The sequence below is a fragment of the Antennarius striatus genome, chromosome 15 (assembly GCF_040054535.1).
Source record: "Antennarius striatus isolate MH-2024 chromosome 15, ASM4005453v1, whole genome shotgun sequence".
NCBI lineage: Eukaryota > Metazoa > Chordata > Actinopteri > Lophiiformes > Antennariidae > Antennarius > Antennarius striatus.
In genome coordinates this window covers 17,757,270-17,782,888 of record NC_090790.1, presented here as the reverse complement: position 1 = coordinate 17,782,888, position 25,619 = coordinate 17,757,270, and the positions used below count along the sequence as shown (strand labels likewise).

General features: G+C 42.0%; 1 protein-coding gene across 1 annotated transcript; it reads right to left on the bottom strand.

Annotated features, from left to right (window-relative positions):
- Nucleotides 1-6,442: 6,442 nt before the first annotated feature.
- Nucleotides 6,443-25,379, bottom strand: tnfrsfa (tumor necrosis factor receptor superfamily, member a). Its single transcript, XM_068334621.1, has 10 exons — nucleotides 25,128-25,379; nucleotides 14,345-14,513; nucleotides 13,411-13,542; nucleotides 10,505-10,616; nucleotides 10,018-10,151; nucleotides 9,812-9,913; nucleotides 9,673-9,719; nucleotides 9,290-9,571; nucleotides 9,169-9,205; nucleotides 6,443-8,799 (listed from the first exon to the last, which is right to left on the bottom strand). The coding sequence occupies exons 1-10, from the start codon at nucleotides 25,158-25,160 to the stop codon at nucleotides 8,498-8,500; spliced, it is 1,350 nt and encodes a 449-aa protein (XP_068190722.1). The 5' UTR covers nucleotides 25,161-25,379; the 3' UTR covers nucleotides 6,443-8,497.
- Nucleotides 25,380-25,619: the final 240 nt, after the last annotated feature.

The window sequence follows — 25,619 nt, the reverse complement described above, 5'->3', positions numbered from 1 at the left end:
TTCTTCGTTTATTAAATTTGGGACGTTGTGAAAATGTGACAGGTCTACTGCCACCCACAGTCTATAAAAGGTACTACAACAATAGAGAACAATGATTTATTTTCTGTTTTCTGATCAAATTTGAACCGATTAAAGCAGTTTTTTCTAATTCAAATTTTTTGTTCCGAGTATAAATGAAATATGTAAATTAATGTTCATAAATTTATTTCATGTAACCACGTGAGATAATAAAATTAACTTGTTTAATCTATTCATTACTTTGCTGTTTTGCTGTTGTGCTGTTTTGGAACAAAACAGCAAAATTAATCACACAATTTTAATTATGCTGTTAGGTTTGATCACACAATTTTTAAAGAATGGATGTGAAGACAATCCCCCTACATGTATTTTTTTGTGCGTCTTTTTTATTCCACGAGATATGTTGAACAGTTGTTGACGATCATGAGTATGACAGTCATCACAAATAAAGAACAGCTGCCTCTGAAACCCCAACTCCATCTCAGCTTCTCTTTTTCACGCTATGTCTGGCTTAATTTCTTCATTTAAAACGGGGGTATCTGCAGCCTGCTTTCCCTGTCTTTCCATGATGTCTCAAGGAAGGCCTCAGGCTTTCCACACAGGCCCAACAAAAATGCAGGGAAGCCACAGAACAGAACCATATCCCCAAGTAGAAGTTCCTGTTCTTTATGAATAACAAAGCAGACATCCTGACTGAACCCTTTTCAAATCATCAGATAAAAAAGACGTGCAACATGCTGGATTGCATGCCGTTCTTTCTGAGGTATCTATGGTGATTTTTATCATAAAAAAACAACCACGTGTCTCACAGAAACCCCTCACCGTGTCATCTAATTTGACTCAGGCCTCCAGCATGAATAAAGAATCCACTGTTTAGTAGCGATCCTGAGCTCAGATGATCACAGAGGGCCGGACGCGCAGGGAGTCACACCAAATCAACGTGTAATCTCATTTTACTTTGTTGTGACACATGCAGAGGCTGAGTGTCACTTTCATTGGACAAATAAAGAGGTGTATCAGATATAATTTGGAAAAAGTTCAATTTGTAAATTAGCCTGCCTGTGTCATCAACACATCAGGATATTCTGCTGCATATTGTTGTGAGTATTCAGATACAGCAGTACTAAGCACCATGTTGTTGTGATCATTTTGCAGCAGACACTCAACATCCATGAAGATCGACAGGAAGTGGGAACCAGGGCACCTCCTGAGTCTGGGAGGCCAGCACCAGAACAAACTCAGCATCTTTCCTGAAGCTAAACTTTTTGTATCCATCGTCATCACCACAGCAGGAGGGGATGAAGACATCGATGAAGCAGCAACAGAATACTCCGATATTCCTGTTGCTCGCTTGTCTGCCAGGCGCTGCTGGTGATTCCCATTTTGTTTGGAGGGGTGGGATTGGTCAGGCCACAAGTCTAGTCAAGATGGACTTTAAAAATAAGCAGAGATATCCATCCTAACCCAGATTAAAAGATGTGATGCTTATTGTATTGATTAAAAAAAGGGATTCAAGGGATTTTGAATCCCTTTGAATTTGAATTGAAATTAAACCCACGAAACTGATTTTAGCTAAAGTTTACATGCCACTTGGAAATGGTCTAGGCAACCCATGACATTTGGTTGACTCTCTAGACAGAGGGAAGGACGTTCGGGCCATTTCCCACAGAAACGTTTCCCATGTCATTCTAACTTTTACTCTAATCTTTCATCTTTGTTGCATGAAAACTTTTTATCGCTTAAATGAGAATGTGACCAAGAAATATTTGATCATTTTCAGCCATGGATATCTTTGTACAATGAAAGAAATATTATGAAATTCCTCTATTCTGGTGAAGCAGAATAATCAATTCTAAATTAGCCGAGTTAAAGTTTCTACATATCATCATTTACATGTGAATGTTTATTCTACATAAGAATAACAATAAAGTGGATTGCTACAAAATTAAGCTCTTCTAAAAGTGTTCTAAAAAATCAAATGTGCAAATTTAACTCTAATATTTATGTAACACATGAAAGATATAGATTAATTCATTCTTGAAGGTTTTTATTAACATCTGCTTTGGATCAGAAGCAGAAAACATTCTTTCCTGCTGCTGCAGAAACGACTTGGGGTTCAGTATTTCACTGCTGCCTCCTGGCCTGGAAGCAGGAGGTGTGTGACAACATGTAAAGCTTCAGTACAGGTTTACTGTCTGCACGTGCTTCAGGGAAGCAGAACCAATGGGACAAACTGGTCGATTGGATGTTTTAATCCCTCTGTGAAGACTTTGTGATTTTCCCACTCTGACTCGAGCGCTCAGAGACACCAGACTGACAGAGATCATTTATAATTTGAAAAAAATGCCAAAAAAAAAAAAGAAAAGAGATCATTTTGGAATACTGGGGGAAAGAAATACTAAAAATACAAAGAATTTATCTTTAACTAACCCTGCTGGCAACAAACAAACAGGTAAAAACACAACCTCTGGTAGAAGAGTTAAGGTGATATACAGCTGCATCCAGACTAACACACGTCCCTGGAATGTTTTAAAAGATGCCTCTTTGTTACACCAGATGCTTTATTTGCAGCGTAGTTTACAAGTTAAATGAGGAAAACAGTGAATTATGCTCGTTCCCAGCACAATGGCTGTTTGCTAACTGGCCCTGCTGGTCTCTGCCCTAAGTCTCCTTGGAGACGGGTACGGGGTCATGGAAAAGCATAACTGGACTTTATACAGAAAACAGATCCTCAATGGACAGATGGCTCCCCCAGGACAGTGTCACCGCAGTGTGTATATGGTGCACAGGAAAAACAGAGGACCGCCCCGCTTTAACTGGAATTTATGGGAGTGATCCATAGAAATCACATTCTTTTATTTACTGCATCCCTGCCTTTCACTTCCTGTTGCTCTGATGAATTATAATCACAAATATTGCCACTATTTTCTTCACCTTCCTGACCTTTCTCTGCCTCCCTGGCGTGGGCGCAAATGATCAGCACCATCAGTGTGACGGACGGATCGTGCAGAGCGGTTAAGCATCCTCCAGATCGACTTGAACGTACAAAGCAGTGTGTTTTTTGCACCTGTTTGGAGTATTCATGAGCGATCAGAGTGATCAGTCTCCAACCGAAGATCCTGACTGTCTCCGAGGCGGTAAAGACCTTTGACCGAGAAGATCGCTGCTAATGAGGAGACTATAAATCTCCAGGATAAATGTGAACAACTCCCTACTTAGTATTATATAAACCCAGAGAATGCTGTATGTAGGAGTGTGTGCTGAGCGAAACCACATGGAATTAATGCCCTTCACTGACCTCATGTCACGCCCCGCAGCTCCTTCGAGAGCAGATGCTAATGTCAACGTGCTAAACTCATGGAAATAGACATTTTTTTTACAGTTTGCAAAATTACTCAAGTTATTCATTTTGCAAAATTAATGTCTTCCCTTGTCATCGTGTTATCATGCTAGTTAGCTGTGCTTAATGGGAAGGATAAAGTGAATGGGGATAGTCAAAGCGAGGCTCTGCCCACCTTTTATCTTGGATCTGCTCGAGGTTTCTGCCTGTTAAAGGCAGCTTTTCACTTCACTCACTCATGGTTCTCTGTAGGATAAAGAGACACACCAGACTTGCTCTTCTTGGAAAGTGCCTTTATTGAACTTTTGCTGTGATTTATATTTCTAATAATAAATTGACTAATGACTGTAACAATACCCAAAATATCATCCTCGTGAACGGGTCAGGGGATCAGTTATAACATTTTGGAACATTTAGAAAAAAATGTAATTCAATCCATCGGATTGCATAGATATTTGCGGACACAAGACGAAGCACCTGACGGACATTATCGTTCGATTTAAAAAGGTCACTCACTTTATTCTTCCTCTCCAATCTCCTCCGGTCATTTTCTTCCTTCCTGGGGAGGGAAAATATGCACCGGCATTTCAACAAGTGCTGCATTTTATTAGTGAAATCACACCAACTAAGGCCAGGGGGTGTACTAAAAGGTCGATTCAGGGTCTGCAGGGTTACTCCATCATCACACCGTCACCTCCAGCCGCAGTTTTTATTCTTCCTCGCTGGAGACCAAGAACTGCCTGCCATTGTTCAAATGCAGGGAATAAAAATCTCCAGCTGTGAGAATTTCCTGCTGCTTTAAAAAGGTTGAAGTTAGATCAGCAATATCAATAGAGGCAAAAAAAAAAAAATCAGTTTAGTGCAAGAAATGGAAGAGTTCATGGAGCATAAAGGACCAGAGTCTTCAAAAGGTTCTCACCGCCATCCAGATAGACAGAATCCATAAATAGACCACAGAATAAGACAACAGCTGATAATAAAGAGGGTCTCAGTAGGAAGATAATCAAAAAACAAGTTCAGGTGCCCAGAGGGGGGAAGCAAAACAGAACAAATATTGAGAATGGTAACCAAGAAGGATTAGCATACATCCAGGGAGCAGTACTTACACACAAAGCACACAATAATGATGTAGATCACAACCATGACGACGTCTTCATCGTGTTATTCCTTCGGTGCAGAAAGACGGAGACACAATCAGAACCAGCATCAGAAAGAAAACTTATTCCAAACACAGACACCACATGGAAAACACTAATTACGCCCGAGGAGTCGGATGACCCCTGCTTCCAAAGTTCTGAAGGAAAACTTTAATTTCGACCCCGATAACTCAAAGTGCGAACGGTTCCAAGAGACAGATTTTGTTAGAAATATATGCACAAGATATTACAGAAAGGGGATATTAAACCAAGAAGTTCAGAAGCAGAGTCTGTCGATGCGGAGGAATAGGTCAAAGAAGCAACGGGAGAAACAAACACACGGAAACTAACGTTACGAAACGACCATCAATCAGATGAAACAAGGCAAAAACACGGCAGAAGACCAGAAGAATCGTCTTCACCTCCCTGATGCAAAATAATGGAAGCTGCAAAAGTTTGATGTGGATGAATCCAGTAATAAAAAAGGAAATTAATACAGAAATCTTCAAAGGAATTCAGGGACCAAAAAGTTAGACGAAACAAGTTCAGACGAAACTCCAGGGTTCCACAATCTGAGGCCTAAAACTTAGAATGAAACCCAATCAACCAATAAAAAAATGACCATCAGGCCTCAGATGAGAGACTATGTAAAACAAAGATACAACCAAACTGACAGAACGAAACTGAAGATCACACAGATTCAAAGCGGAAGTCTTTTCCAAATCCTCTTGCAAACGATCCAAAAAATTAGAAAAAAGCCTCAAGTAAAGTGCAGCTATAGATTCCTAAACCAAACCAGTTCAGAAAATATAGACGGACCTGATGGCTTTGAATAAACCCAGGGAGTCAAACAGAAGGGAATTTGTTGTGTAAAAGAGGCTACTGTGAGGGAGTGTTCCAGAGATTAGCTTGGTCAGCATTATTTTAGAAGCTACAACAAAGATTATCCAGTAAAGACTTGTCTTATTTTTTTTCTTGTGATGATTTTAAGTGTTAAAATAAAAATTGAAACACAGAAATGTGTTCAATATGTCTTATAAGTGAAAAATAGTACCACAGGAAGAAGGAATCTCAATGGAGGCGACCCTGGTAATGCTACAAGGATGATGAAATCTGAATAAAAATGAAAAATTTCGTTCCACGCTTAGAAACTAGGAAAAAAAAATCAATCTAAATTTTGCCCTGTAATATCAGCAGCGAACGAATGAATGCAGCTTTCTCCTCCACGGACTAATGATGACGATAAGCTGCTCTGCTGAGGTTTCATACATCTCATCGAGGAAAGATTTTCCGGAAAGGGATCAAAGATGATTTTCCTCAAATGAACCCACAATCAGCAGGGAGCAAAAACTCATTGCTGAGGACTGAGACAATCTTCTTAAAGATGACAGAAAGGAGTTCTGAGAAGGGTTCAAGCTCATTTAATACCAGAGAAAAAGAAGAAGGTGATGCTAACCGGGTAGCAAAACTTAGCCTCGTGAGGCGTCTTGCTTTAAGAGGTCAGGTCATGAGGAAGAGGTTCCTCATGTCTTCTGATCCGTCCAAGTTTTTCCTCTAGACACTTTGTTTTCAGCCAGACACAATATCATTAAGTTTATTTTTATAGCTTTCTCACACTGTGAACTGGTGCCCCCCCCACACACACACACACACACACCTCCACCCTCCAACCATAATCCTTAGAGGGATAAGCAGCTGTAAACACTGGATGTTTGTTTCAGAATCTTTAGAAGGAAAATAATGAAGTTAATAAAAAGATTTTGAAGTTTAAAGGATTTGGTTTGCTTGTTTCAGGCAGCGCTTTGCATCTTGGGATGTGTGAGGTAATTAACTAGTCAATGAGGCGGAGCTATAAATAATGCATTATTAATGAGTGAACTGCACAACCCTGGAAGATGTCTGATTTATCCGAGTGCAAACAAGTTCATTTGAAACGATTCAGACGGCAATCTGTACAAAACATTTATTCAAATTGACATAAAACATCTTTGATGTATTTGCATAATTTACATTTGAAATCCATGACAAGCGAACAAAAAGGAGGGTGGGAGGTGGGGATGGCTTTGAGTCAACGCTGAGCTGGACGTTTATATGCAAGGAGGAGGGACTTAACTGAACTGCTTAGTCAGGAAATACATGAAAATAAAAATGAGTGATTAAAAAAGGGAGACAGAGCCGTCACAGAGCGATCAAAACATGCGCTGAAGCTAATCGTCTGCTACACTAAGGCCACAGAAGGAAAGAGACGGATGTCAAGAGGATGAGGATCCTCTGAACTGATGACGGCTGTGTCTCCAGCGTCCGTCACTAGATGGCAGTGCCAGCACTGTAGCTTCAGCAGTCGGAAAGACCTCTTTCCTTTATCCGGAGAGGAATTAGGGGAAATATGTTTGTATCCAGAAGAGGTTTCCTTCATCTCGAATGAGCCGATCAACGACAAGACAATTTGTACCTGCATCACATCACCGCCAACACGTACAGGACTTCTACGGCAAGCCGTCTGAGCTTTTATCAGCCGACTTTGACTGTAATTAAGATTACAGATCAGTCATTTTTGACATTTTATGTCTTCTCATAATTCCAGTTTCAGTTATCTACAGCGTCATGCAGAATAGAGGGATTAATGACACCTCTCCTCGTCAGAATGCAGCCGTAGACATCCGATACAGGGATTACCTCTTAATTCATTCATCTGCAACTGAACTGTAAATGTCAGTGACGTGAAAATCCAGAACAGGAACGATAAATGTAGTTTGAATTCTACAAGATGAAATGCAACAACAGATTATCTTGAATGAGACCGTGATGTCATCCACGACTAACCAGACTAGTTAATAAGTGACACTATTGGCATGTGGCATCGTCAAATTGTCTGATTGTGGCCAGGACATCACAGCATGGACCGGAGCAGCGAGCCGGAGCCGAGTTCGACGACGCGCTTTCGAATGACCCCCCCTTGAAAATATCCGACGTTCGGCATTCCGTCCGGTGGCCGGACGTAATCACCGTGCGGAAAACAGCGCGGGCGTGAGGGTCGTTTTTTGGCAATGACATAAATAGTGGAAGTTAATTATTATTCATTGTAATAAATATGTCAATAAATAAAATGACCTTGTTCTCCATGCTCCATGGAAAAGTTATGGAAGCCTCTGAATAGACTTGCTAAAAGTTACAGCTTGTGATACCCCTTCTAGGATGTGTGTGTGTGCGTGTGTGTGTGTAGTAACACTGGACATATAAAGGCCTGGACGACTGAAGCGTTGCTCCACCGTTACTTGATTTTTAGAGAGCCTGACTGGCTCATGATTAAAAACATACACCTTAAATGACTTCAGGCTATCAAAGAGCATCAAAGAGGTAAAAGCCGCACAACATCGTAACGAACGGATGTTTCCCCCTCGCTAGCGAGGGGAAGTGTTTGTCAACTGTGACATATGGATTCAGGAAGTCTAAATCTACAGAAAAAATAGAGCATGATCGTAGTTTTAAATCATACATGTGCTTAGAGGTCAGTGCAACAAAGAGGCACAGCATTAGTGACGCAGCTAACGTCACTACAAACCAGTGTATATCCTCGTCTCCGGGGCCGTGCGTCCGGGACCGGACGATCGAAACGCGCCCGGAGACGTCTAAGGTCAGTATTTGGAGGTCGCTTCAAGAGAGCCTGTGGCGATGCAGCCGATTGCGCACGTCGAAATTGGCACTCTATTTACGTTCACGGACGGTGCTACCAAAAAAAACATATATTCTTCATTTTCATCATTACACCTTTGCTTTTGGCGAGTCGTCGGTGTTCTTGGTGCTCCTATCAATGCGGTTCGACCTTCCCCTTTTTGTGATTTTCTTTCTAAAACTACTGGCTTCTGAAAACATGGCCGTTTGGCCACAAAGAGGTAAGCCTGTTCAAGAGGCACACCGTCCATTCATGGCGTCCATGTGCTTTGAGTTTCTTATATTGAGCACTCTTGCATTTACTTCATTTGCGGTCCCCGCGGCGTTATTTTCAGGGCGTGTCCGCGTGCTTGTAGTAGCCTCGCTGCAGGGCCGCCGAGGCGATACTCTCCGCCGAGCGCCGCTGGTCCATACTCAGCAGAGCGTGCAGCAGGTCGTTGATGTCGGCTTTTAGTCCCTGCCTCTGCATCCAGTTCTTCAGCAGTTCATACACTTTGTCACCGGCGGTGCCGTTCTCCGCAATCCGAATGTGGTTGTCGTTGACTCCGATCATCCTGAAGAACTTGTTGTGGATCCGTACGTCCAGGTACTCGTCGAACAGATCGAAGCTCATCTTCAGGGACTTCTCGGACCCTTGAAAACAGATCGACAGAAAACGTTAACTTCTCACGCTAACTGTAAGATGTACGGCGATTAATGCGCTGACAGACTCTATTGTACGTGAAATAAAAAAAGGATCAAACACACTTGCTGAGCCATGTCCTGCTTAATTTAGCATGAGCAAATGAACAATGGCGTGTTCCAACTGCCCGAAGGCTCAGATACGGCCTGACTGTCATGAGATTAATAACTTATCAAATTACTAACTTAGATCTTGAGGAGATACTGCTATTTTTACTGTGTACCGACATGAACTGCTTCTTTCTAAGTAACTGCCTTTCAGGGTAAATCAAGAGGCATGACAAACAAACGAAGCTCCGCCTCCCACGGCGGGAATCTTACCTTGTAGGGGCACCAATCGATGTCGCAGAGGATCATCCTGCAACACAACAGACATTTTAGAATGAAATAACACAAACGATGTGAGTGACTGACGTTTTTTGGTGCTTCGGTCGGGCCTTACTATGTCTGCTGGCAGCAGCCTGAAGGCAGAGGGACTCTGGTGGGGGGTGTTCCCGGAAGACGCTGCTGTGGGCAGGGCCGACAGGCTGGTCTGAGACGAACTGGTGGTGTTGGGCAAACTGTCTCCCAGTCCCCTGTCTTCATCTTCCAGTGGGGGAGAGGCCTTGGTCATCCCAGGCTGGGTCTCTTGCAGGAGGGGCCGCGACTCCGGGCGGGACTCCTCTCCTTCCAGGCCTGCATTCTGATTGTTCTGTCGCTCCTCCGCGGTGGCGCAGCTCTCGCCCTGACCAGGTAGCAAGCGGAACGTCAGCGTCACGCATCTATCGACTCTATCCGCAACCGCTAACGCAATAATGAGCAAATTACAAAAGATGAATCACTTACGATGGGAATTTTTACGATTTCACTGGACTCAATGGGAGTCTTTGAACCTGTTTACAAGCAAAAGAATTCAGATTAGGAATATATACTTAATATGCAAGAAGCGATTTATTTAAAGGTACGGCGCAGAGTGTGAACTCACAAGGGATTTCACATGACTGCTGCTTGATCATGAACCACCACACAGCCAACGCGATGAAGATGATGAGGATCAAACAGATCAGGGAAATACACACCGGAACAACTAGGAAGACAACAAACAGTCACTCACGATCAAATCTTAGAGAGGCATTTTAAATGAACCTCGAAGGTGTAGCAGAAGCTTAAGTAACAGTAAGGCGGAGTTACCGATGTCTGAGGAGGAAGTAGGGCTCTGTGTAGGAAGGATCGGGGAGCTTTTGGTTGGGAACGGGCCTCGTTTCCGACATTCCGTGTTCGAGAAGGGGGTGCACTTCTTCACCTCCTCCTCACCTGATTTACACCTGTAAGGAAAACCGGATGAGTCAGATGAACAGAGAGTAGAAAATACATCAGAGCCTCAAGTCTGACGGTCTATGTTGTGGTTTGGGACTGATTTGAACTGGTATGAAGACAAACTAGCTGCATACAAACTGATCAGAATTTGCCAACATTTAAAATGTTGGATCTGGAAACCCTGTCAGCAGTGAGTGTGTGAGGTGGTGACTACTTTTAAAACTTTAGACATTGTGTATTTGCTCCATAACCACAGTCATATAGCAGTTGCCCTCCACAGACTTTGAAGGGAGCAACATTATTTTTAAATGCTGCAGTTGGACTTGAAACTATTTCAGGAAATGAAGTTAATGGCGCTTACTTGGCACAACGCTTGCAGACCTCGCAGGCCTCATCAGGCACACAGAAGGTACCTTGTCTGCACTGGCACCTGGTGTCAGCCGTCGTGGTGCAGAAAGCAGTTTGGACCTGATCTGGAGGGATGAAAAGGTTGAGAGGAAGATGAGACGGCAGACACGGGATCACTCTGTGAGACGTAACAAGCGGCGGGAACACGAATGAAGTCAAACGACACAGATGAAACTTCCACAGAAACAAACAGCATTTCTAAATATTTTCCATCTGCACATCCGCGACAAGTTTACCGTGAATTCAGAATAAACGCTGCTAATTTTTGCAAGTTGTGCCACTTCTTAGGCGCTTTATCGATCAGTTATTCATTTCTCCTCTGGATTTATGAGCAGGCATTTTATGCAGTACCGCAATTAGTCATCTTTTCCACCGGCGAGATTTTTAACCAGGATGCAAAGTCCATCAGTCTTCCCCTGGCAAACACTTTTCCACCTCGAGTTCAAAGCTGTGGAAAAGGTGCATCAGCGGCTCTCTGTGGATCCGACGACATTCTACTGAGATAAATCTGTCCATACAGTTAAAATAGAGGAATGCAACGAAACGCTGCCAGAATGCTTCAGGTTGAGACTCCGTTCTTTGTTGTGTTTCCTGTCACTATAATTATCACCCATTATAAAACTACAACCATCAGATTAACCCATGTGTGGACAGGGAGAGGCGGTTAGTCAGCAGAAATATGCAAATACGACTCAACAGATTTCCATAGAAATTGCTAGGATGACGGATTCAGAGCTGATGGAGTATATTTAGGTGAGGATGCAGATTCAGAGTTGATTTTCCACTTCTTTTCACACTGAGATTGGATGTTTTCCATCAGGTTAAGATACTGGACGCTCGTGGGGGGGGGGTGGTCTGCCCTGTGAATCATGGCTACACCTCCGGGACAGTTTGGTTCCAGACTAAACTCCATCTCATTAAACAGGACTGCTGGGCTTTGGCAGAGGCTGTTGTAGTTTTTCTCTTTTGACCCTGCATCCGAACAGACTGTTTTACTTACTAAGATAAAAAATATGCGGCCGACATGCTTTAAAGAATAATATTTGGTGAAGTTGCATAAGAGCAGACCACACTGTGTGCGTTTGGCACATATTATGAATTATTGTGAACTCTTCCTGGTCCTCTTCCTCTCGTGTCGGGGTTCTCGTTTTCAAGTGTAGCTCTGGTAAGTGTCTACACAAACACTCCCTACTGGGATAATCAAATATAGCTGTTTGTGCCATGTTTGATTATTATGTAAAATGTCAACTATGTGCAGTCATCAGAATATAATGAGAGTTTCACCGCTTCTTACCAGACGTTCAACCCTGACTAACTTTATAAATATGTCACACGAAATAAATGTTGAAATATTCAACATGTGAACTTGAGCCATCTCACACTCTTTACTCAGATCTCTCTGTGTGTCGTGCCGCAAACTAATTTTCCTCCACACCCCCCCCCCCCAAAAAAGAAAGAAAAAAGAAGCGTAACGTTGTGACAGATTATTGGTGGGGCCTGGCTTGACATAATTATACTCGGTGTTGGATGCAACACCAGTAGAACAGAACAACAAAGCTTTAAATAGGATCTGAGTCACAGCAAAGCCAAATTTCCATTAGGAAACACATCCAGACAGAAGTTCATTCAGAAGCGACAGACAGGCAATAAATCAATACTTTGCTACCAGCCAGGCAGCTGGCATTCAGAGAACACGCAAACGTCTTAATGACGTTACCCGTGTTAAATTGGCATGTTCTTTATGTCCGTCTGGCGTCGGCTTGAGAACAACCTTCTTTTTTTTTTTGCCCAGTGTTTCTAAATGAAGGGAATAAATTGATCACTTCAACATCAAGATTCATTACAATCCTTCATTTCAGACACAAAACGTGGTTTCAAGATAAAACAGTAAAACCGTCACATCGTGAACTTCTCCACAGCTTACTTCCAGTTTCCTTTGGTGTCTCCACTTAACTGTAACACGGCTGTTAAAACTGGAGCAAAACACACAATGTTCAACGTCAAAGCCACAATGAACGAGCACAAAACATGTCCTATGTAACAGTAGTCGCTTTTCTGTCGCCCAGCCTTTCATATGACACAAAGACGCCCTCTGTGGCAAAACAATAAGCCTGGGCCACACCCAGTTCAGCCAGGTACCACAGACATACAAGCAATCTCCTGAGACAGGTAACACGCTCACATTCGGCCTCTGAAACAAAACGACAAAGACACACCCTGCTCTGGGTAACATCGTAAGATCACATTTTCATGAGCGGACCTGAAAGACGGGGGGATGGGTGGGCGGACAGAAGAAAAGGTATTAACTTTCCCAAACAACTAATCTTTGACTGAGTGAATTAGAGAGGACTAGTTTGGACTTAAGGGGTAAACCAATTAGGTGGGTTTTTTTCCTTTCTTTCATAAAGGAAGTAAGTCATTATGTTGTGAATGGTAGGCCAATTCTGTGGAAAAATAAGTGAATTATTCTAATAACTGGCAAACCTTCAAGTCATATTTTTATTTATTTTCCCCAATCACTTGTTCCTGCCTCTAAATTGTAAGCAGTCTCTGATTTTCTATGTAATGACTATAAAAAATAAAATCTAATAAAAATCCTATATTCTTATGAATGTTAGTAGTTCATCTATTTTTGAGAGTAGAGTAAATCATGTGAGGAACAGGAAGGTGTAGCGACTTTGGTCGGTTTTCCAAAAAAGAAAAAAAGACTGTTCTGTCTCAGAGGTTGATCAAAACAAACCACAAAGAATCCATTTAATGACCAAAAATCAACACAATCTGAGCATGTGAGCTGAGTCTGATGTTACTGAGTCATTATTTTCCCGGTTGTGAAACACGCTTGATGTTGCGGCGTTGTACCTGAGCGGCAGTGTGTGCAGGGCAAACAGTGATTCATCCCATTGGAGTGTTCTGTGTAGGTCTGTCCGGACTCACAAGGAAGGCAAGTTCCTTGTTCCAAATCTCTTTCACATTCCTTTTGCACAAAAGTTCCTGAGAATAAAACAACAAAGCACAACTTAAGTGAAAAACAGAAAATAAATTCAAATAATCCAAATCCTTGAAGAAGAGACCTTGATTTTAGCGCCTCCATTTGGTTGTAAGTCACGCTAAAAATTATTTTTGACCCACGTCACACATGCCGTTAAAAAATTCACTTAATTATCGTGTGCTTTTGTGACTTATCTGATTTTAAAAAAATTATAAAAAGGCTGCTAGGGAATCTGAGGAATGCATACAGACATATGTAGTCGAACCCATTGAGGATTCAGACATTTGTACTACGGTTAGCTCAAGTAAATCTGATCAATGTTCATCCGTGTAAAAAGGCATCTGCATGCCAACTCATACTATGAGAGTTTTGACAACAAGAAAGCAAATCAAACAGATATCTGTGCAGACCCGCGTCACATGAAGCAGCAATGCTCGTACTGTAATCATATCAATTACCCCTCTGCTTCTGTGCAGATTTAACCAACCCAAATTTGACATATGAGTCGATTTGCATGAGTTCAAACAGACGGACGTAAAAACAGAATATTTCCAAGGCTTTAAATGTCACTGGATAAGTAATCTAATAAATGGATATGTGGTTTAGGAATAATACATGACCTGGTACATTTTTTTTCTGTTCATGGATGTGACCTAAAAATATAGTTAAATTATTTATTAGAATTTAGAACATAAAATGGAATTATCCAATCAGGTAGCACCTGTGATTTCCATTCTAGTCTTTGTGCTTTTTGATCAAAGATTCTGGCAAAGAATTTAGTACACTCCAGCCGGTTCTCCTTACCAGCCTGGCAGTTGAGGCAGCAGAGCCCCTGACGGAGGTACTGCTCATTCTCCACGCACGTTCTGTGCCGCCGAAGGGTGAAGTTTTTGTATTCATCGCTAGACCACTGAGATGCTGGAGGTTCTGCAGCGTGGCAAACCAGCCTGATGAGCAGTGCTGCAACCAACACCTAAAGGTCGGAGGGATAAACAGGGAGGTAGAGGAGGGGGCCGGAGGGGAGAGAAAAGACAAGGTTTGTATTATTGTTCCATAGCCTCCACAGCATATAGACTCACCCACTCAAACTTATTAGCTGAAGGACAGTAAAGAGGATAGTGTATCTTCATGGGGAACCTTATGTGAGCAATCTACGGCTTAATTGGAACCATCTGATCTGAACATCTGCCGTGGGAAAGCAATTAGGGGAACCATCCAGCCAGTCAGAACCGGAGGCCAGCAGCGCTGTATGTGCAGGACACAGAGCTACACGCTAAACACATGCGGCGCAACAGGCAACCAAACCTAATTAGCGTTTGATCTGGTTTTCTTGTGCATAAGGTTTCCTGTATGGTGGGTGTAGCAGGATGGGTTCGATAAGGTATCTCAGCTATCGCCAGCATGGTGCCCGTATCAAATGTGATTCCAGAGGTCCATTCATCTGCTGGATAATAACAGGCTTGTATAGGTGGGGTGCTCAGAAGAATACAGCCGAACACTTTAGTGTGGCCCCCAGGCGCTGGTGTTTATTCACACGCTTTTCACCATGTCAATATGAGAAGGCCCCATTCATTGGCGAACAACACACTTTAGTGCCTCTACTTCAAATGACCCACATTCTTAAACCTTGGCTCTTTGAATGGCACGACATGTGACACCGCCACGAAGCGCCTCAAATGCAATGCGATGCCTCCTGAGTAAATGAGAAGCCTTGATCCGGAGGTTTTGTCTCTCTCTCTCTCTTCCTCTCCCCCGCCTCCCCACCTTTGCTTTGCTAGACCAGAAGAGAAAAGAACAGGTTAGGGTGGAGAGAGCCGAGTTGAGAGGGAGAAAGAGGAGGAGAAGGGTCGATTCATGCTAAGAAACCGTAGACAGCGTGCCGAAGATGGGACGCTCTGTGGGGAATTGGTTGTCTAAAAAGGACAGTGTGGGAGAATGAGAGGAATAAAGACTCACAGAGGTAGAGAAAGAGGGACAGGCTGGAGCAGAGGCCAGCTCCCGACGCTAGACTTTGCTCTCTGGAGGGCCGCCATGCCTTGTTGTTCAAAAGAACCCCCCCCCTCTTCTCTCTCTCTTTGCCTTTTCCCTTCTTCCTCTCCCTTTGCTCACGTCAGACTTTCCAAAGACGCTGAGAGACAGACGGCCGGCAGAGCAGTCACAATCACACCATTTAGATCTATCCAAACATTCTGGTGAGGAGGGGGGGGGGATAAAATGTGAGGGGTGGGGAGGGAGGGGGGCTAACAGCTTCCATGACACAGGGTGAGTCTTTTCGACTTGAATACGCTGTGTGTATGACTGAAGGGTGGGGGGGGGGTGAAGAGAGACATGGATTTTGTGAAAGTAAATAAAAGGCCGTGTGAAAAGGCAAGAGAAAAATCTGGTCAGAACATGTGCATGAAAGAAAGGATGGGAAAAAAGACAACTGGGAAAGAGGGAGCTGCTCAGAGAGGAATCCCACACTCACACAAAGCACAATAAGAAGGTAATAATCGCACCAACGTGTATTTATTCAGGTGTAAGCAGCTAATAAATCACTGCGGCCCATCAGGTGTTTCTGACATGACATCACTTCCAGTCCTGTGACTCAAACACTCCCAGGTGCAGCCGCCTTCGACAGGTGAAGACCGCTGCCGCCCACGGATGATCTATTCATATTTTATTACGAGAGGTTAACATGCAACTACTGACTGTAGTCTGATGAGGTGAAGCAATCCGTTCAGTCTTTTTCATGTGATAATTTTCATGAAACGCCTTGAAGGCGTTGGACATATGGGAGTGAGGAAGCCATTAAATTTTAGAGAGGAATACAGAGAAGAATTCTTCCCGCAGTTCCGACGCTGTGTGATAAGACTTAAACGTTTTTGTCAATTATGGTTAAAACTAACAGATGGATTACTAAGAAATGGGGTGGAAGAGAGGACATTGTCCTTTCAGCGGAAACAACTTAGATGCGGTTAAAGACGTGGATCCACGATTTATTTATTATGGTGCAAGAACTGAGGAACGCCACTTTATTCAACATATTATAGCGTGAAAGTTTTCATAGATAAATATTTTGAGTGGGAACATGTGATTAAATGGAGGAATTGGATTAGGAAAAACCTACTCCTCTGGAACAGCTGTTTTCTCTATGACAAAAGTTACAAACTGTTCCAAGTTCTAGGTATGTTTTCACGGTGAGGGAATCTGAATACAGGCGTTGTGTATAAATACCTGTGGGGAGACAGGACCCTTTAAACGGAGTGTTCAAGTCTCGCCAGAGGCCTGTGGTGTCTGCAGGCGAGTTTATTCAGTTAATTAACTGATGGTTTAGCCTTCAACACGTCAAAAACAAAAGAGTGTTGAATTGTCCGCAGCATAAGCTGTAGACTTCAAACTACATCTCATGAATAAATAAAGGTATTCAGTTTAAGATAATATAAAACGGTGCATAGCAACTAGCTCAAGTTCCTTTTGTTGGATAATTGCTTAATTTGAATTGGCATTAATTTTAATTCGAGTCACAAATCAAATCAAAGAACTGACTAATTTAATAGATTTAGCTCTGAATGAGAGGCACTATTTTATTCTTTGTTTACCTATGATGACAGACATGCTTGTGTATCACTTCTCCAGCAGGGATGCTTCTATTTTCTGAGACAAAAAAAAAAAGGGCTGAGGGCTGCTGGTAACAAACAAAACCAACACAGTTTCAGCACCGAGTCCAGACTAATGTCCTCAGGCAGCTGGACTACACAGACACAGATGGACTGTATGCATTAACACTGGAAGCAGCCACATTGTGGCTTCGCTTTACCTCTATAACCAAGCGAGGAGGAAAAGCTGGAGCGTCTGTAACCTCAGTGTAGACAGCCCTCCAAACCCAAAGTCCCTGGAAACTCTCTAACCCCGGCTGATGTGGTTCATTCCACTTTACAGTCTTCCTATCCTCTGTACAATGAGCGGACAAGGCCGCAGCCTGTTTTACAAACAGCGTCCTATTGTCATGCTTTCAGCCTGTACGTATTGTCGGTTAGTACTGTGTGTGTGTGGATGCAAGTTAAACTAATAAAAAAATACAATCAAATATTGAGGGAGCCTTTGTTTATCTGACAGTAGCTCTCGTTCCACTTCCTGTAAACTCTCTGGGTTCTTCCAAATTGCCTTGGCACAATCTCTACACATGTCAAGTACACTGAGAACGCATTTGTGACTAAATGACAGGACATCCTTTCAGTTGACCTGGGTTATCAATGGGCCATTTAGAGGGCCACGATTGCGCCTTATCCCCGAGGGAATTACACTGAGTTCTATTATTTAAAAAAAAGTGGGCAGAAACAGAAAATGTGATGAAGTCTTTGCACACACAGACAAATTCTTCATTTCATATCGTACATATGATTTTAATCATAGCCAACTAGTTTAACGGACATTGTATGTCTCATTACTATCCTGTATCCGGAATGTGACCTGTGTCTCCATTTTATGCATTTGAGATTAGCCAATCTTTTTTTTTTTCATCAACTGTGGACATTTATGGTGGTTATGGGGCTGATATGAATACTTAGAGTCTGATACTCGTACAGTTATCGACATCTAAATCAGCCTCTGAATGCTTCAGGGCTGTTATTCTACGAGGAAGGAAACATTATGAGCATTGCTCCAAAAAAGAGACAAAAACTATGGCATTTTATAAACCCCGACCATTCCCAGATTTAAACAAAACAGGTGCACGGGATACTTATTGTTCCAGGTACACAAAAGTATTAACAAGCAATGGTAATACATCGAAGGAAAGTTTGACTCACAAAATGACCGACATACAGTAAGCCAACTCTGCTTTCACATTTTCACTCACAGGAGCAGATAACTCTGATTTATAGACTTGCACCAGAATTAACATGACACCCCACCCCGCCGGATCCTCAAGTCTAAGTCACCTCTTAAGCCATGTCAAGCAGCACAAGCTTTGTGATGATTTCTTTATTGTGTGTTTTATTGATTTACGACTGTTCCAGATCACTTAAATGTTTCCATGCATTCAGAGTTACTTGAAACTGACATTCTGAACCACAGATCGCTGTTTTGCTGTACGCCTAAAGTCTAAGACATTTAAAGAACTGAAGAAGCCTCTTAGATGAGAGGTGAAACGTCTGCAAGAAACTTTCTCAAAGTACAGTCGATTGTTTAAACAGCTTTGGATATCTAAGACAACAAAGTAAGAAGAAAAATATACTCTCACACATCATGTTAAGGCATTCACACATGACCTAATCAAGCAATAAGAATCTAAGAACAGGTTGTCCCTTTGTCATTCAAGAATTTTTTTCAATCCAGCTCAGTGATTCCTTGGTCAATCCTCTTAATATGATGTCAGACATTTAAAATTATACTGTATAAAGATGACCAGGGATCATCTGTCTCCTTAAATTAGATGCTCTGTTTAGATATTAGTCCATTTTCTATTTTCTGAAAATTTCAAAGCCAAAAAACAAGGCTGTATTTTTCACAAACTGCCTTATCTAGATAATTTGATTTCACTCCTTATTTCCATTAATCACTTACATTCTCCATCTATCTGATCCACCAAAATTCTGAGAAAATGCCATCTCAGAGCTTCAGATGTTTAAGTGTTGGACAAAGAGTTCAAAACCCAAAGAAAATCAGTTTAACATGAGTCATGATGAAGAAAAGGAGCAGCGTGTGAGAGGCAGTCTTTATGATTTATGATTAAAGGAATGATTATCAAAATAGTTACTGGTCATCTTTCTGTCAACCACCTATTGTTCTCTATTACAGGTAATCGTCTGCTCTCTGCCCGACTCCTTTTCGAGGCCAACTATTTGCACAGGTGGAAGTTTTATGGAATTTGCCGTCACCTAACGATAATGTCTCAATTGTTTTGTCTAATTTGTGACTAATGGCCTGATTGTCTTGTCTCCTTGAATAGCATAATCTAATTTATGGGTTCACTTTGTAGTCAGATGGGTATTTGACCCAAAGGAACCCAACTGATTAAACAAGAGCAAAGAAGCACTGTCATGCAACAAATATCTCCTGTAATGTCATTAATTTATCAATGAAAACTAATGTGATTTTTTCTAATCAAACCATTTATGATGAACAAATAATTGCATTACCCTAAATCACAGTTTAATACAAACTATACCCAGCAGTGTTTTCAGTAACTGTTGGGCTAACCTCACTGAAACAGCGGGGTAGTGTGGGCTACAATTAGAATCCTTCCACGATGACCTTGACAGGACAGAGAGAGCTCTAAGCTATAAAGCCTGGCATTCCCTAGAGACAAGGGGCAACCATGCAAAACTTTTCTTAAGTGATAAATTACACTGACATTCTGTATTAGACAATGGAGAAAAGCATAACCAGGCTCATATCAAGAGAAAGATGTCTGACATTTGGCAACAGCGCTGTAAATAGATCCGAAGTTCAGCCAAGCTCGGAAACATTTATCATCATAAATCTGACTTATATAAAATGAAGACAATGACTCCCGTGTCAGTTTTAAGCAGTTAAAGGAGGCGCTCTGCGTTAAAAAACCAAGTGTAGAGACACATATATTGAAGAAGACACACATGAATAGACACACAAGTGCAAATACAGTTTATGTGTGGGAGCGTGTGAAAAGCGGCGTCCCCCTCCTCTCAGAGAGCACAGGAAGCTCGAGACAATACAGACGCTTCATGCAGAATTCAGCTCCAAACTGTTCCCTCCACGGCCTCCTGCCTCCAAGCGCTCGATTAGACCTGCACCAAATCCGCTAGGCTCGATATTTATAACTCAGGGAAGCTGCAGCTCCGCAAACACAAATTCTTGTGTTTCCTCAGGAGGTACACTTCACAGATTAGATGACTATGACAACCTGTGTCTCAAACAAATCAGTGGTAAGAAAACTCATAACGTGTGATCAAGACAGCTTTCATACATTTCCTGGCAGTAGATCTACAACCACAAGCCGGTAAAATGACACCTTGACACCAATACAAATTAAGTTAGTGGAAGGGCTACTGAAAGTTTGTAAGACGCAACTTTTCCAATTTTGTTTGTGTTGTGAGGTCGCTGTGGTTTCTAAGGGTTGGCTGAGGTGCTTGAACGCATCATCGCTGTGAGTCACACAGCATGCTCTTGAGGGATAAGCGAAGGCTCTTGAATCTGAACGTCAATCCACAAATTGAAGTGAGAGATTTGTGAGTAGGGAGGCTATTAACTGAGCCTTTTCAAATTCTGATTAGGCCCTTCAGAGGAAAAGCAAAGCAGAGACAGACAAGAAAACACCAGGAGGGACAGAATGAAAAGAGCGAGCAAGGATGACTAATAGACTGAACTATGTGCAGGAATCCATCACCTCACTCCAGAGACAATCACATTAGCCCCATTAAAGCTCGCCTTTGAGTTGAAGGGGAAAAAAGTCCAAGAAGTGCAGGCAGTTTATGGGCTTCTCTATAAACACTCCAAAGCAAAAAATGTCCACTATGTGCTCGGTGTAGCAGGGAAACAAGAACTTAAGTGACAATCAATAGCTAGAACTTATGTCGGATTTATGTCTTTGTAAACAGAGGTCCATTTTCTGCACAAAAGGTTGGGTTTATTCTGAGACTCTGCGATTCATCCAAGAGAGCAGGATGTCAGAGGATATATCACAGATGTAACCCTTATTGTCTCGCCTGTTTGAAAGAACATCTCCTGCACTTTTATGACAGCATAGGTCTGAAAGGTCAGTCAATAACTGACGACTAAAGTCAATGGTCAATCTGTACAATGTTCACTTGCAGCCATTTAAAATTGTTTGAGCATGGGTCAAATTTATTTTGAGTAAATCTTTTTAAAATTTGGCTTATTGATTATTTTTTGGTACATAGAAGTGACCAAAAGATTAAGAAAAATACTTATGCAAAGGCCAAATAATCCTGTTACCTTAAAACAAGCCTGATCCAAAATCAATACCGAGAAATGAGGATTTAAAAAAGTGAACCAGTTCTATTTGGTGGCTCTTGGTTTTCATTTAGATCTGTAGCAAATGGCACAAACTAAAAGATATCAATCTCCTAAAAATGCCTGATTTTTTCTTTCTCTTTATCCGGAACCCCATCAAAAGTAAATTGGATCCATTTTGGTCCAGGATTTGTCCACTCAACAAGACTTCTTGGAAGTCTGCTCAGAAGCTGTTGTGTAATAACCAACTAACAAACAGACAAGATGGAACATAATTTGAGGGGAGTCAACAACGTTTATTAGTATGATAATCAAATAATATTTTTTTGTAGTGTTTCTTCAGAAAAAAGCTGTCCGCTGCCTGTACGCCTTTTAAATTTCACTGCATCAATGACATTCCATTCATTTCTGTCTGCTTCCCCAACTGGTCAGTGCCCTCAAAAAAATCATCTGCCAACCAGTCTGGCCTTGATATTTCTTCTATGTGTTGTTCAATTCGCTTACAGTCCTAGTTGAATGCGGGTCTAACTAAAAAACAAAATTTTTAATGAGAGCAAAAAACAATGAAGTCAGTCAAGTCAAGTTTTTGGACAAATTTTTTTTCAAATACATTAATTCAGACTCACAATTCATGATTTGTATTATGTCATACAGTATATGTATTTAGCCTGTTTTGATAAATGTCATTACACACAAAAATGGTGAACACATTAAGGCTAAAGTGAAGAAAAAAGTCTATATTGTGCATCCTTTACAAGAACTGCATCTTGCAAACCTGCTTTTATGTATTCTTGCCCACAGATGACAACATAGTAACAACTTCACCATCTTTAAAATGGTAAAGCATGAACAACAAAAGGAGAAAAAGCAAAACATTTTTTCACTGTTTGGCAAGGGTGAAACTGAAGAGAGTAAACACAAAAGTCATGTGATTTGACCCATCAGATGACTGCACACATGGAAGAGCCACAGAGCTGAACGTATGAGAAAGTATTAAACCTCAAAAGCGTTTTCCAACTGATATTGTGAGATGATTTTGATGGAGATGATTTAATTGATACTTGGCTTCGAAGCGTAAGAATGAGGCTGGTACAGTTGAAACGTTTGGCACGCAACAAATGATCTGTGCTTATCTCCACGCTGGACTATTCATGGTTGAGCTATGACTTCTCACTGTTGGAATGCATTACGTGAGTGGGCAGCACCTGAACAGGTGGCACTCCCTAAGTGAGTCAGCAGGTCTTTGTTTATCCGGAGAGCAGCAGGTTCAAAAGGAATAATCGAGAAACCAGCGAGAAAGGAAAAAAACATTGTTAACAATGCCTGCACTCAGGAATAAACACCTGGCTGAATGCCGTAGGAGGCAAACATAAAATGGAACACGCCACCTGGTATCTGACAGCTAGTGGGTTGCACCCCATTGCATCATGCAGTGTCCATGTAGCTTCTCTAAGCCACTGGCTCGGTTATAACTGTTCACATGGTCCCTATGCAGAGCAGCAATAAGTAGTCACAGTATAAAGAACTCCACAGTGGTCAATCTGTTGACCACTGCTCTCTCCCCAGTGACACAGTTGGCCTCCACTTGTCCCTGATGTCAGTCCTGCCCTTGTCTGTGTTGTCCACTGAGACATAGAGGGATGTTTCCTGTGTGAACCAACACCCAGACGCACAGTAAACAATCAGAGATATCAATCTAAAGTACATTTGCATGAGCATGACAATTCTCAGAAGAAAATTGATGCCACTAGTATCAGCTTATCTGTGTACACTAGACAGGAAATTTACTGGAGAGCCAGGCACGTACACTAATTTGGAGGGGTGTGTGTGTGTGTGTGTGTGTGTGTGTGTGTGTGTGTGTGTGTGTGTGTGTGTGTGTGTGTGTGTGTGTCTGTGTGTGTGGGGGGGTTGACGGAGGGGTAATGGGTGGTGCTACTGGCGAGGTCTCCAGAATGTCTTGTGGTTTACAGAAGACATAAACATTGACTTTGCCACCCAGAGAAGTAGATGCGAATTAAGTGACGGAAAAACCAAATGACTGAAAAACACAGATCACACAAGACAGAAAACACACACACACATACACGTTAAATGTAGTCCAACAGAGACACAGTAGGGTATCTGAAAATATAGTAGGCCTATTTGCCCTCCATCTTGGTACTAAAATAAATCGGGCCCTTTCAAATGATACATCCATCAACATGGACACACTTCCACACGGTCTTCATGTTGACATTGATATTTCCACAGCATGGCAGTGAGGATTCAAGAGTTTCTATGAAAACAAAAAGCAGTATCTCTAGATGAGGCTGTAGTAATGTGCCAAGCATAAAAACAAGAAATTTTTACCTTTTCCTCTCTGTATATTGTCCGTAAAATATTTTGCCATGCTACACTACACTCCACGTTTCCGATGGTTCCGCTCCTTTTCTCCAATAGCCGTATACCTTCATCACATGTGCACATATATGGATGAAATGGATTGCAGAGTAAGGGATGGAATGTTCCGGCCGAATCAAGTTTAACAACGAGCATGAATGAACCTTGACACTAGTGTCTTAATCAACCATAACCAAGGCCATTCCTTCGTTTGCTCTATAATTAGAAACCCTTGATTCCCTTCTGGTGTCTCATCTCATCTCACAGTGTAATGTAAAGCTATAAACATACAGTGTCCACTTTCAAAGAGCGATCACACATTTTGCATTCACCCAAAGGGGTGAATTGAGGGGTTGCGAGTGAGTGTTGGGCTTTTGGTGGTGCACAGCTGGAAAAAACAACAGCTGAGGAATGAAAAGGCTTCTCTGTGAAAGTCTCAGAGTGAAATAAACTTCTCTGGAAAAACTGTTGAGAGCCTGTGACTTTAATTGACTGACTGGCAAGGTGAATTACTGTTTTTTTTACGAAGAAGGGGGGGGGGTTGGTTCCACATTCAGACATGGTACTAAAGCCCTGGCTCTCATTTCTCTTCACAATAAATTGATTTAAAAGCTTGTGCTAGCAGGAGAGCACCCCGCAGCAGGACATTAACTGCGCTGGGCTTATTAATAGCGCCTATAAGGAAAGCTACATCCGCTGTGACCCGTCCCATCAGAACAATATGACCACATGATGTCCGACACAGATGGTGGTCGTAACGTTAAGAGGCTAGATGAGTGAACGCTGGCGCACAAGCACACAGATGAACACACACACACACACACACACACACACACAAAGAAGAAGAAGAACTACAATTACAAACAAAAACAAACAAGTCGGTTGCTGCGTATGAGCTCCTGTGGGACAATGAGGGGGCTTGTTAACCCGCTCCACCGACAAGTTCACGGGCCTGGCCGTGATTTGTGCCTTCGTTAAAGAACACAGCTCCACCAAAAAGTTTTGTTTTTTTAAAAGAAAAAGTCTTTTCTGGGCTTAAACTTTACGTTACAGTTGGTAATTTCGCTTATTAGCCATCCCGGAGACGGGTTCCAACAACTTGTCGTTTGTTTTGCTAGCTTAAATGAGTTTATGGTTTTAGCGGCGCGACCGCCTTTAAGGGTACTTGAAGTTATTAGCATGTCGTAACACGGAATGGAGAAAAAACCCGTGTAGTTACGCGTTAAATAAAAAAAATAAATCTTATCTGTTTTTTAAATATTTTTTTACTTACAGAAAGTTTCCCGACCACCGGACCGAAGTTCATCTTGGGAACTTCGAGATGAGAGGAAATCCCGGCGATTTGGACTTCACGTTACAACCCACCAGAGCAAGGTCTCGAACAAAACTAGTTAAAGTGGAAAATGTAAGCGGTCACACACGTCCGGCTTTAAAACTATCCGTCTTCTGGTTTCTTTCATTAGTTAACTACTGTCAGTGACAAGCTCCACCGTACGTTTTTGGAAGCGGAGACAGACACGGTCTGAGCGCCGCTGGAAGATTGTTTTTTTTTCGCCTCTAGGCTTCTTTTGACGTCACACTACCACGAGCCAATCAGAACGCGCTCTCCAGAATAATAATGAAGCGGCATGTCTGAGCGCAGACATTTTTTTTCAACACAAAAAACATAAAACTTTAACTTTAAAGTTATTTGTGTGCAGAAGTTTTTATGGAATAAAACATGCAGCTGTAATTTATGCAAATTAAATAAAACTCAACATCAGAA